Source organism: Desmodus rotundus, chromosome 11 (assembly GCF_022682495.2).
Source record: "Desmodus rotundus isolate HL8 chromosome 11, HLdesRot8A.1, whole genome shotgun sequence".
NCBI classification, from domain to species: Eukaryota; Metazoa; Chordata; class Mammalia; order Chiroptera; family Phyllostomidae; genus Desmodus; species Desmodus rotundus.
The window spans coordinates 6,314,988-6,329,220 of record NC_071397.1 but is presented as its reverse complement, the minus strand read 5'-3'; the positions used below and the strand labels follow the sequence as shown (position 1 = coordinate 6,329,220).

The following is a 14,233-nucleotide window of genomic DNA, read 5'->3' as shown; positions in this document are numbered from 1 at the left end:
TGATGAATAATATAACCTCCATGTCAATTTCTAATCATACGTACCTCATACGAAAATCATTAATTTACTGGATTTACCTATTATTTTCTTTTAAATAAACATTTTTAATTTAAATGGTCTAATTTTGTCCTGCACATGAAGTTGTCATTTGTTTTTTTGAAACAGTTTTACTGAGATATAATTCACATGTTATACAATCCCTCATCTAAAATGTACAATTCGGGGGTGGGGGGGGGAGGCAGAGAGCTGTACTTGAATAACAACAAAAAATGTTTACAAATAAATAAATAAAACGTACGATTCAGTGGTTTTTGTGTGATGGAGTTATGTAACTGTGACGGCAATCAACTTGAGAACATTTGCATCACTCCGCTCCCCCTATTCATTTTTAAAGGATTCTGACACAGCTGATAAGAAATGTGACCAAATTTTATCCTGTATGAAGTCTGTACCACCGAAGCTGTGCTGCATTTCATTTATGATTGTAAGTGATGATAGAGTGTTTGTGCGTTAGAATACAGCCCCCTCTCACCAACCCTTCAACCCCACACGGAAATAGAGACTCACGCAGGCTGAATACTCGGAAGAAGCAGTAGGCCGTCTCCGTTGGCCTGAGCCAGAAAACAGTTGCAAACAGGAGCCCAGAGAGTCTGTACAATCATGAATGTTATGGACAGGCAAAATACTACACCAGATTCTCAGTGTAACAGAATTACGGTGCAGTTGAATGTCGAATGATCCAACTAAAAAAGGTAAGTGTGGTGCATGTAGAAAGTAAGTGTTACGTAAGTAGCACCAAGGGCTTAAATCTCTTATGAATCCAGATCCGCTGTAATCACTCAAAGACAGTAAAATGTTCTAGGAAGTATGCCCAATTTCTGAGTTTAACATCAAGGAGGTTGACATTATCAGTCATTATTCCAGGCTGAAGTTTCTGGGACTAAGTATGACATTTACTATTTATTTTCAGTGACACTTTTGGTTTTCTAAGAGCTAGTGGAAAAAATCAGTTGTGTAACACCCTGGAATTAGGGCATTTATAATTTCTTCGAGCCGTTCAACAACTGTATTGCATTTTCAACTATGAGAACTCGGGCTCTGAGAGAAGCCAAAGCCAGGCCTTTTGCTCCTTCCGTGGTCTTTAGAGTTGTTGCTCCTTTGAACAGTTAAATCTCCTTTTTAACTCTATAAAACAGGCTCGAAGGAGCAGCTATTCCCGTTTTTACCACTGTGGCAGTCTCTTACATACAAAGTGTAGTGTATCACAGTGTATCACAGTGTATCTCTCGGGGCTCATCGCTTCCATTTCATATGAACATCCCAGCAGACACGTTAACACAGAGCATGCAAATACTTAAATTACCATCTCATATGCTTCTGCAAAGTTCATTACGTCCTCACGAAACACTTCCACAGACTCAAGTAGGTTACTTTTAAATTTTGGCTGCACTTGAACTAGTTCATCTTGTACAGAAACCTGGGGGGTGGGGGGGAAGAGTACTCAATGTGAGAATGAAAGTAACATATGAACCAAAAACTACAATTCTATTCTAGCAAGTTTGTCTTCCCACAAATGTCCTGTATGAACAAAGACATCTCTGCAATGTTTTCGTAAAAAAAGGAAAAAACCCACAGAAATAAACAACCCAAATGCACCAACAGGAGATTCAAACCATTCCAGTTCATGACCCAAGGGGCAAAGACATCTTCTCTAACTGCAGTTAGAAAGGCTTTTTGGCTAATCCATCTCAGGCCATCACTGTGGCCAGGCAGTTACTTCCATAGGCCCAGTCTGGGTCACATGCTGTCTCTGGGGCCAGGCCAAAGTCTGGGATTAGGAATCTCTAGTACGAACCCACTAGAATCTAATAGGTTCTAGTAGGTTCCTACTAGAGATTTAGGAGAGATTCTAGTAGATTCCTACTAGAGATTCCAGTGGTTGAAGCTGTTCCCTACAAGAAAGTGATATTACCCTGGGTATAAAAAAATATATAGCAATGCCCTCCATAACAGTCTTCAAAGCTTCTGCTTAAAACTTCACTCTTAATACCACTTAATTCACGCTTACTATCTGCCAGGCTCTTTACATGTTATCTCATTTAATCCTCACAACAACCGTGTTTGGCAAGTACTAATACTATACCCATTTCACAGGTGAGAAAACTGAGGCACACAGAGACTAAGCAATTTCCTCAAGGTCTCAGCACCAGTACAAGGCAAGGTCAAGATTCAAAACCTTCAAAACTTGGCAGTTGGGTTATAAGGCCCCTGCTGTTAACTGCTTTCAACAACAGCACCTATCTTGGTTGGATTATACTGCTTTAAGCTTAACGATGATTATAGTATGGAATTGCCTCTAACTAAAGGATGGGTCGGTGGGTTTAACACTAATATGTAGCTAAAGAGACAGAAGAACAACTCAACGTGAATTTTTCCCATTAAACAAGAGAAAGCTGGACTTCACTAAATCTCAATGGAGTGTTCCCCATTTCCTTCCTAAGAGTCACTCTCCTGGCTAACCAGCAAACATTTCTCAAAATAAGCAATTAGATGAATAATCAAAGAGATATTCATACGTCCGTGTTCACACTAATGTTGCTGTTATTGTGGAAATAGCAACAGTATTCACAACAGCCACAAGGTAGAAGCAACCTAAGTGTTCCTGACAGATAAGTAAATAAATAGAATGTGAGATATATATATATACATATATATAGGAATATTATTTAGACTTCACAATGAGAGAATTTCTGACACATGCTACAACATGGATGAAACTTGAAGACCTAAAATAAGTGAAATAAGCCAGTCACAAAAAGCCAAATATGTATGATTCCAGTTTATAAGGTACCTAAGTAGTCAAATGCATAAAGAGAGCAAGTAGAATGATAGGGGCTGAAAGGAGGGAGAATGGGGAGGTGTTGATTAATGGGTATAGAGTTACAGTTTCACATGATGAAAAAGTTCTGGAATCTGATTGCACAACAATGTGAATATACTTACCACTACTGAACTATATACATTTAAAAATGGTTAAGATATTAAATTTTAAGTGATGTGTATTTTACCACAATTAAAACAAAACTTAGTACAAAGCTACAGTAATCAAGACAGTATGGTACTGGTAAAGGAGCAGACGTATGGATCAAAAGACCAGAATTGAGAGTCCAGAAAAAAATCCTCCCATTTATGGTCAACTTTTTGTCAACAAGGCTGTCAAGGAATTCATTGGTAAAAGGATAGTCTTTTTAATAAATGGCACTGAGACAACTAGTATCTACATGATTTTATAGGAAGGGGGACCCAAACCTCAGAACACATAGAAAAATTAACTCAAAATGTATCAGAGACCTAAACGTAAGAGCTTAAAATTATAAAATTATCTTACGAAAACATAGTAGTAAGTTTTACTGATTTAGGAATTGGTTTCCTAGATATGATACCAAACACACAAGCAAAAAATAAAAATAAAAATGAGAGAAATTGGATTGCATCAAAATTAAAAACTTTTACTGCACAAGACACTGTCAAGAATGTGAAAAGACAAACACAGAATGAGAGAAAGTATTTGCAAATTCTTTGATAAAGGACTTATAACCACTCTTATAACTCAAATTCAAAGAAACTAGTAACCCAATTTCAAAAACAAGCAAAGGATTTAAATATACATTTCTCCAAAGAACATATACAAATGGCCAACAAATACATGAAAAGATGCTCAACATCATTAGCCATTAGGAAAACAAAGTACTGATGCATGAGACAATACAGGTAAACCTTGAAAATATTATGCTAAATGAAAGAAGCTCGTCGTGAAAGACTACATCTTGTATGAATCTATCTATACTGAACATCCAGAAGAGGCTAATCCATAGAGATAGAAAGTAGAGTAGTGGCTGCCACAAGCTGTGGTGGGAGAATAAAGAATTATTGCTAATGGGCTTAAGGTTTCTCTTGGGGAGATGAAAATGTTCTAACATTGGATAGTGATGGTGTGTGAGCAACTCTGTGAATAGTTAAAAATCACTGACTTGTATATTTTCAAACAGTAAATTTTATGGTATGTGGGTTACATATCAATAAAGCTATTAAAGTAATACATATTTAGCTTTTAAAAAGTATGAAACATGTTTTTTCTGGATGACTTAAATAAGTCACTGTAAGTGTTAAAATAGAATTTATAAATGAAAAATAAGGAGTTTGTACTTACAGCTTTGCTCTGCAATTTGTTGAAAGAATATCTCAAGGTATCAACTGCTTCTGATTCTTCTTTGGTTACTTCAACTTCAAATCTGTTTAAAATAGCATAGGCTTCCTGTGGAGTAAGAGTGGAGTTCAGAACATCAAAAGGAAAGTGTCAAATGATTTAGATGCCTTCTAGGAACACACGCCCATGTCTCAGAAAGCACAGTATTCCGGGAGACATGTTTCCAACATTGAATGTGTAAAGAAGCACCTCTAGATTCTCTCTGACACTGGTATTGACTCCAGATCCTCAGCCCCGAATCTGTACTTAGCAGTGCCCAGGTGATTCTGATGGAAATGTAGACGGATGACATTGAGACACTCTCCTAGAAAATACCCCTAGAATCCTTTTCTGCCTCTCTCTCCTCCTTGACCTTGTGTCAACACCATGCGAAAAATTTTCTCATGCTCTATTAAAATGGTGAGTGGGCTATATAAGGAGTGGAACAAAATGATGATGTGGGAGATACACCAAAAAAAAAAAGACTTGAACGACTAAAGAATGAATTGGCAACTGGCTTTACCAAAAGAATTCACGTTGAAGAATTGAGCTTTTAGAAATGGGACAACTGTAATAGCATAATCAATAAATATATCCAAAAACAAAAAAAGTACCAATAGGTAGTTACAGAACAGCCATGGGGATGTAAAGTACAGCACAGGAAATGGAGTAGCCAAAGAACTTAGAAATGAATGGCCCATGGACATGAACAATGGTGGGGAGATTGCCTGAGGGAGTGGGGGCAAAGGGAGAAAACCAGGACAACTGTAATACCATTACCAATAAAATATAACTTTTTCATTGTTAAAATAAATAAATAAATATATAAATAAATAAATACTTTCAGATTATAAAAAAAAAAGAATTGAGCTTCTGCGGTCAGGAAAAAAACAGTAAGATAATCTGTTAAAGCTTGAAGAATGGGTGGTCAGCGTCCAAAATTCCCAACTACTAAGATTTAAAGAAATAGTAAAGGTATGAAATTCATTAGCTGCCAAAGAGCATAAACTCTAAATGGGTGCAAGACAGTGATGCTCAGTCTTGAGACTGGGTGCCGAAGGGAGGCTGTGGAGATGCCAGTTCCCCAGTATTGCAGGCAGTAAGGGAGTGCACTCTCTGCAGAGAATTTTTAAAAACAGTAATAAAATGAATGAAAAGTCTGATTTTTATTATCATCATGAGCCAGGAATGCTAAGTATTAGCTATAAAATATTTATGGTAGACAGAATAATGGCCTCCTCAAAGCTGTCCGCAACCTAATGTCCAGAACCTGTGAACATGTTATCTTACATGGCCAAAGGGGCTTTGCAGGGGTGATTAAGTTTAAAAACTTAGTTCTTCTGGGAGATCGTCCTGGGTTACCTGCGTGGGCCCAATGTGATCACAAAGGCCGTACAAGGGAAAGATGGAGGCAGGAGAGCAGGAGACAAGGGTGTGATGACAGGGGCAGGGGCAGGAGAGATGCCACTGCTGGAAGGGGCCACGAGCCAAGGTTGCGGTCAGCCTCTAGACGCTGAAGAAAGCAAGAAACAGCTTCTTCTTCAGAGCCTCCAGGAAAAATGCAGCCCTGCTGACATCTCGGTTTTAGCCCTGTATGGCCCATTTTAAGATTGCTGATCTCCAGGACTGGAAGATAATAAATCTGTGCTGTTTTAAGCCATTAAGTTTATGGCAATTTGTTGTGTCAGCAACAGAAAGTGAATACAGTCCCTAAAAACATTGCCGACTTAAGTTCCAACAGTTTCCAGGTGGAACTTAAGCCTAAGTGGACCACTCCCACCATGCTGCCCATGGCACGCCACTGGCATGAGTGAGACCTATCACTGGTTTCTGAGGAAACACAAAGATATCTGGGGAACTTGCCTAACATGTCAGACAGTGCAACCATTCCCTTCCATAAAATGTTGGTGTCAGCATAAAAAAAAAAAAGAACACTGTTTATACCAGTACAGTATTATTAATATATTAATATTCCTTTCTGTACTGTACACGGTTGATAATTGTCAAAATACATCCAAAGATGCCAACACTAGAAAGGAGAAACAGAGTGTGCCATAAAACAAATAAAGAAATATGTTAGCAGAATAAACTTTTTAGGGTGTCTCTATTTTGTTTTTTAAAGAATAGCATTTCAGGAATGAAAAATGCAATCATTTCTTACTTCAATTGGTCCCAAAGTCATGTCCATTTGAATTTCATTATCACGGATACAAGCCAAGGCTTCCATTGCAAACCTGACATCATCTAAATCACGAATAGGTCTAGATAACTTTTTCAAGTATTCATTAATAAATGTTATCATGTCTGACATTTTCTTTTTGTATTCTTCATTCAGATATCGACAGAGTAACATCTTCCATGCCTTAGCCTCAATTGATAAGGCCAATTTCATTGGCTCTGGTGAAGACAAGAAAAGATCAAAATAGATACTCTGAAATGATTCATTTTTAATTTGAGCATCTGTAACCGCATGTCCCACTTGATAGTCACTAACCACACGTGGCTCACTAGGCACTTGAAAAGTAGTCAGTCTGAATTAAATGTGCTGCGAGGTTACTAGTTTTGAAGATGTGATTCCTACTCCCGTGGATTATGTCAAGCTGTGCACGAGGTCACTACAGTCTGTGGAGGAGAACTTCGGAAAGTGCTTCCAGCCCTGTGCAATGGGAACCTCGCTGTTTTTGGCCATCCCATTAGCAGCCCGCACTCCTCACCCCATTTTTTCTAGGCAACCCCACACAGTACAGTGTAATATTTTTTGTGTCTTCCAAATCTGCCCACTTTCCTGTTATTACACTTCCTACCTCATCCACATCATGAGAGAGTATGTATAACCTGACACTGTACCTGGGCCTAGCTGATTGTCCCAGTCAATCCTGACCTTTCATGTACTAATCAGAATCCATTCTCCTGAAAGAAAAAGTCATGCACAGAGGGAAGAAGAAATGACAGTCACAGAGAAAGGATTTTCTCAGCTTCCTATATTGTCCCTGGTTCTGGTCCATTCTGAAAGCTCAGGTGCCTCTTGGATTCTGGGATACACTTTCCCCCCGCTTCATATAGCTCAAACAGGTTTCTGTTCCTTGAACACAGAACAGTTCTAACCAGTCAACTCTGCATGATCAATCCTTACCCATTCCCCTTTTCTCTTCTCGGGACCCCTAAACTCCACAGCCCTGCCAAGAATGAAACATAGTTGCTCGCCTCTCAACTTCCAGCAGTAAGAGAGAGGATGAGGGAGCTGAGGAAAGCATAGCCTGAGAAGAGACACGCAGCCAGCCTGTTGACTGAGGCTGGGAGACCCTGTCTCATGAGGTCCACACCTCCTGGGCCTCTTTTCTCCCTTTCCTCGGGCCCCAGGGATTCAGCCTAATTTCCTCTTTTTTTTAACCTAATTATTGTCACCATTTTTTTAGTTTTCTCTAAGAGCAAGCTCCTGGCCAAATAGAACACTGTGCTACAGTTAATTTTTGTATAAAGGATCACAATGCTAACCACTATGAGGAAACAGATAGAACATTAAAACAATAGGTAGAGTACAGTTTCTAAAAATGCTATAGAAGTTCTTGTAATTATTGCCCCTGATATATAGTCTTTGTTTCTAGCTAAATAATACCCTCAAGATTTATGTTTCTTCTCCAAATTAAAGATGTAATAGTATCAGTATAATACCAGTATAGCTATTATAATTAGTATAATATTATTGTATCTCCCCACAGATACAACAGTATTTAATCTCCATTGAACAGTAAGCATCTTATACAAAGGAGTTCATGAGGTGGGCACTGTCTGTCAGCAGCAGAAGAGGGGCCAAGTAACTTTGGTGGTCAAATTTGGGAGCCACGGTTACGCTGATCGCTTGAGCACAGATCTGAAAATCTACTTAAGGTGGATAGCTGATGTAAAATAGGTCGACCATTCAAATGTCTTCTGAGAATCAAATCTCACAAACTTAAGACGAGACTCATTGTACCTCTGTAACCATGGCAATAAGTAGTCACCACAACCAGTTTTAAGCCCAAACCATAGACCAATTCACCTTAGTTCACATACTTTTGCAAGTTAATCAGTGTCAGCCCCTCTCTTCTGAACGTCAACCAATCAGGAGGAACGTACTCAATAAACCCACCTTTGAGTGCCAACCAATCAACAACAGCCACACCCGAGCAAGCATCCTCCTGCAGATGATGTTAACCCATTTAGGCCCGCAGCATGAGACCCCTAGTCTGCTCCGCTGGGACCACTGTGTCTGACCAGCATAGCTCTCCCTCACTACCGTAAGCAATAAAATCAGCTTGGGCCTTTTACTTCAGACATTAAATGTTGTCTCATCACCCTCTGATACTCTAATCGCAGGTGGATTAACTTCTCAGGAGACCTCAAACTGTCTACAACCCCTCCTCTGTACTTTCGTTATTTGACTGCCAACTGAGCACTGCAGCATATTAAGTGTATATTAAGTCACCTTGGCATAATATATATAAAAATACATATTACATAATGTACACATTTTATATATGTATATATAATACATATATGAACAATATTAGCGAAATATCCACAAATATTTAATATTTATACTATTGTACCAAGTTAGCTTAATGACTGCTTTCTAAATAAAGTAACATTTCATGTAAAAATACAGATGTTTTACATATTGTTAAAATACCTGTATGCAATTCAAGTGCTCCAACAACAATAACAGGCTTCAACTCATCAATCTCCTGCTCAAAAGTAGCGTAGTGCAGAATTTCTGATCTGATTTCAGTCAGAGAGGGGTTGTTAGCCAAAAACTCCTGGAGTGAGGAAACAACGTGTTCTTTATATTTGACAGTACAAACCTTACGCTTACAATAGTGACATTAGAAAATTGTGCTTAGGTACTTTTCCCCTTTATGTACTATCAGGCCAGGGGCTTGATAAGGAAATGGATGAACCAACTGTTAGCCTTGGAAGAGAGGCTATGGGAGGGAACTTCACCAAATAACAGGAATGGCTGGCCAGAGTTCTCAAGTTTCCTTGAGTCCCACCAAAAATACAGCTGAGTCTTTGTAACTGTGCCACACCCTGAACGCCTGGCCTCTGGGCCGTCTGGAACAGAACCAGTACTCAACTGTTCAAGCGAATCTAACATAATCTGCCTGAGCCTCATTATCACCAATTGCCTCAGAGCCAATGTGAGAATTACACACAGTATAACATGTTAGGTGCTTGGCATTTACAGGTCCTCGCCCTCTCTCTGCTCATGAGCTCCTGTCATCATCACCGATAGTTTCCTGGTGTTCCCACGTGCATCAGATGTAAACAAATGAAACCCCAACCGCATCACAAGTAGCAGAAATACACCTTCACTTTCACATCTCGGTCCTCTGTCCAGAGAGTCTTGTATTTCTGAAAGTCCTGCAGGGCCTCCTGGGCCACTTTTCTTAGGGAATTCACAGAGGAAGAAAGGAGGAGGACCAACTTGGAAATATCCTTGTGCTCAGCTACACCTGGATAAAAATTCTTCAGCTTCCTTGCAGGAATCATTTCTTCAAAAGATCCTGAAAACAGATGTTTTTAAATATAGATAACATCTATACTCAACTTTAAATATTATATCAATTTCAATATTTATAGACATTTTCAAGCTGTATTTTAAAAGACTCTCCCTCTAAGTAATTAAGAGCTATTCTCTTGCTATCTTCACTTATTCTAACTAAACTATTGTCTTATTAAATGATTGAGGACTAGATTTCTTTAATGTGGAAAAACTGTGTTATTCAGAAGAGAGAAATGAAAGACACTGATTAACCAGCCCCCGCCAAAAATTTTTTAACGTCTTCCAAGGAAAGGTCAAAGAGTTGAAATTGCTACCTTCCAAAATAGCATGGTGGTTAGAGGGGAGGCATGGCATTTATTACCCACACAACCTTTGGCCAGCTATTTAATTTTCACAGAGACACTTGTAAGAAAGAAATGAGACAACATATGTTTGTCTTCAGCCAGGCATGTGGGATACAGAGATCATCCAATCACTATTAACCACCACTATAAACATCTCTTGCTAAAATCTAGTCATCACAGCCTTGACGAAAATCCTTAAGTATTTTCCATCAGAGACCATACAGACAGATACTGCTGTTTGGCTCAAACAGTGCCTTACTTTCTATAATAGGGGTTAACAATTAAAAACCATGTGATTTCACACAAAATTCCAGATTTCAGCTTTTCTCTTAAAATGGTTTAACCTGGCAGTACAGTGCCCACATTCCTTCGTGGCAACAGTTAGCTGAAGCTGAGTAGTATCTCCTCTAAGGCCAGTCACTCATATGCTCTTTTATCTTATATTTAATCAAAATTACAGCATAAGGAAATGACAGGGAAGAGGCTTAATTAAGTTAACTAACTAACTGACTAACGTTGCCTGTCTGGGTAGTTCTGTCCCTTTTACTGCACGGAAGTATCCCACTGTGTCAATACACCACTTTTTGTCTACCCATTCACCAATTTTGGACATCTGGGTTGCTAACACTTTGGGGCTATTACAAGTACTGCAGCTAGGAACATTCACATGAACATCTTACAAGTCCTTACATGAACATCTGATTCATTTCTCTTAGATAAATTCTTAGGGGCAAAGTTGCTGAGCCAAATGGTAAAGATACGTTTAACTTTTTAAAGAAGTGCCTACCTGGTTCCAATGTGCTGTACCTCTTCACACACCCATCAGCAATCCATCAGAGTTCCAAGTTCTTTGTCAACAATTGGTATTGTCAATTATCATTTCTTTATTTTAGCCATTCTAGTTGGTGTGCAGTGGTATCTCATCATGGTTTATCAAATTTGCATCTTCCTAATAACTAAGGCTATTGAGCATGTTTTCATGTGTTTATTGGGCATTCATATTTCTTCTTTGTTGAAATGTCTAACCTTTTGTCCACTTGGGATGGGGGAAGTATCTTATTATTGAGTTGTAAGACTCAATAATATTCTGAATACAAGTACTTTATCAGACATGTGATTTGCAAACATTTTCTCCCAATCTGTGGCTTCTCTTTTTAATTTTTCTAATGGTGTCTTTTGAAAAGCAAAGATTTTTAATTTGAATGAAGTACAAATTATCATTTTTTCTTGTATGAATCATGCTTTTGCTGTCCTATCTAAAAAATCATTATGTAACCCCAAATCACAATAATTTTCTCTGATGTTTTCTTTTAAATATTTTATAGTTTTAGTTCTTCTATAAGTCACTTTGAGTTAATTTTTCTGTATGGTGGAAGACTCCATATCTTAACAATATGGAGTCTTCTAAGCCTTAACCATGGTGCATCTCTCCATGGTGTTATCTTTCGGCAATGCTTTGTGGTTTCCATTGTACAGACATTGCACTTCGGTTAAATTTATTTTATTCTTTGTAATGCTACTGTAACTAAAATTGTTTTCTTAATTTCATTTTCATATTGTTCATTGATAGTATTTAGAATTGTAAGTGATTTCTGTAATCTAGTATCCTACAAAGTTGCTGGTTTAATTCTGGTTGTGCATGTGTGTGTATTCCTGAGGGTGCTTTTACAAGATGATGGCATCTGCTAATAAAGAGAGTTTTACTTCTTTCTTTCCAATCTGTATATCTTTAATTTCCTTCCTTATCTTAACTCATAGGGTAGAACCTCCAGTATAATGTTGAACAGATGGGATGAGTGTCAGCAGTCTTCACTTGCTCCTGATCTTTGGGGGAAATAATTCAGTCTTTCCCCATTAAGTATAATGTTAGTTGTAGGTTTTTCACTGATGAACTTTATGGGGTTGAAGAAGTTCAATCTATTCCCAAATTGTTGAGTATGTTTATCATGAAAGAATGTCAGACTTTGTCGAGTGTTTTTTGTGTTTATTGAAATGATCGTGTGGTTTTTGTCCTTTGTACTATTAATAGGGTATGCTTTAGAACGTCACACCAACCTTGCATTTCTGGAATATACCCCTTTTGGTCATAGCATATACTCTTTCTTATATGTTGTTACATTGGGTTGGCCAAAAAGTCCATTCTATTTTTTTCCATAAGATGGCTTTCATAGTGCTTAGTTGTCTTCAACTACATTTGAAACAATTTTGTTAGATTGTATTGTGACAGCTGTCATACCAGCAGACATTTTTAAAAATCTTATCAAAATTGGTGAATTTTTGGGTAGCCTTTTTAATTTGAAGATGGAAGAAAGTATGCAAATTTTCAGCATTTTATGCTGTATTACTTTAAGAAAGGTAAAAATGAAACTGAAACACACAAAAAAAGATTTGTGCAGTGTATGGAGAAGGTGCTGTGACTGAGCAAATATGTCAAAAGTAGTTTGCAAATTTTTGTACTGCATATTTCTCGCTGGATGATGCTCCACGGTTGGGTAGACCAGTTGATAGCAATCAAACTGAGGCATTAACTGAGAAAAATCAACGTTATATCACACGGGAGATAGCTGACATGCTCAAAATACCCAAATCAATGAAGTTATTGGTGAAAAAAATGTGTCTTTTATTTTACAGAAAAAAAACATACAAACTTTTTGGCCAACCCAATATTCAGTTTGCTAACAATTGTTAGAAATTCCAGTATGGTCATTTAATATCCGAAATGTCCCTGGAATTTTGGGTCAGCATCGTATCACGCTGGCAATTACTTAAGGGAATAGCTTATATTACTTTATGCCCAAGGAACACACGACCCAGACCATCTAAGCACCATGTTCCAGCAAACTAAGTTTATGAGACCAAATACAATGCTCTTATTTTCATTTCTAACTTTGAATCTAAAATTATGATCATAGAACTTTGATAAAAATCCTTATTCACCCATGACCAAAATCAGGAAAGAAATGTCTGCATGTTATGTTTAAGATGGAGGATGGAGAACACTAGTTTTTTAAATGTAAAACTTACCAAATAAACATATAAAATGACTTTTAAAAATATTTATATATTGTTATGCCCAGGAAGAATCAGAGAGAGCACTTATTAATTAATTGCTGTAATTCTAAGATTCTATTGATCTGAGGTTTGTTTCAACATTCTTACTTTCTTCCTTCTTCAACTGCTTTCCTGTGCTGGGATGGGTCAGTTCAGTAGTGGTACGGCTGGCACTGGTGATGAGGGGCTTCATGTGACGGGTCTGTTGTTGCCCCCAGTGAGCCACACCTCTGCTGACCTCCAGGGTTAACTGGATCATACGGTTAATGGCTTGTTGAATGTCGTCCAAACTCGGAACCATTACCTGTGAAAAGAAGGAACAAGTTCCTGGTTCTGCTGGCACACAAAATCCATCCCTCTGATGCTCGCCACTCCCATTGCCTCCCCCGAGCGGGAAAAGCCTCAGCTAGCCCAGGAAAAGCTGCTTTCAGGAGAGGATGTGAGGGAAGTACAGACTCCATGAAGACTTTCTCTATCTGAGGTTTTCCCATTCCACCAGTTCCCACAGGCAAGCAGGTGAAATAGTACGTGCCATTCTCTTCCTGTGAGGTTGGCTGGATACAGTGTGCTGGATGTTCATGAAGCAAAATAAGTGAAGCAGCTATGCTGCCAAGAGTCTGACCTCAGCTGTCTGAACTGTGCCAAGTAAGCAAAGGAGCTCCCCTCCAGGAGGCCAGACCGTGTAGATGTGGCATCAGGTGAGTCACAGATTGGCCCAGCCTGGCCTCATCCCATGGCCCCTCAGAGGATGCACCTCAGTCATCCTGTGTGGCTTTGGGTTCAAGATACCGCTATGCAGCTGGGGTGGTTGAGACGAGATCCGCGAAGGCACAGAGTTTCGTGGTGCTCAGGGCGTAGGCTCCCTCTCCTTCTTTCTATTCTGCTTCCTAAGTGGGTTGCCCCACAGTCAAGTGTTGGGATAGGGATTTTGACTTCTGACATGGTCTTATTTAGATAATTTAATGTTTAAAGTAAGAAAAAGCAAGATATTCAGGATACTTGCTAACTGAGGGCTGAACAGATGCTTTACTGAGCTGTTACACCAACCCT

The 14,233-nt window shown here is 38.6% G+C and overlaps 1 protein-coding gene across 1 annotated transcript in view; it reads right to left on the bottom strand.

The window, feature by feature from the left end:
* DNAH8 (dynein axonemal heavy chain 8) overlaps positions 1–14,233 on the bottom strand; it is a 288,603-nt gene that overhangs the window by 191,751 nt on the left and 82,619 nt on the right. The window contains exons 26-31 of the mRNA XM_024557808.3: positions 13,292–13,487; positions 9,593–9,789; positions 8,916–9,042; positions 6,408–6,643; positions 4,211–4,315; positions 1,364–1,477 (exon numbers count right to left, since the gene is read on the bottom strand). Coding sequence (XP_024413576.3) covers positions 1,364–1,477; positions 4,211–4,315; positions 6,408–6,643; positions 8,916–9,042; positions 9,593–9,789; positions 13,292–13,487 — 975 coding nt within the window. The remainder of the gene's footprint in view (positions 1–1,363; positions 1,478–4,210; positions 4,316–6,407; positions 6,644–8,915; positions 9,043–9,592; positions 9,790–13,291; positions 13,488–14,233) is intronic.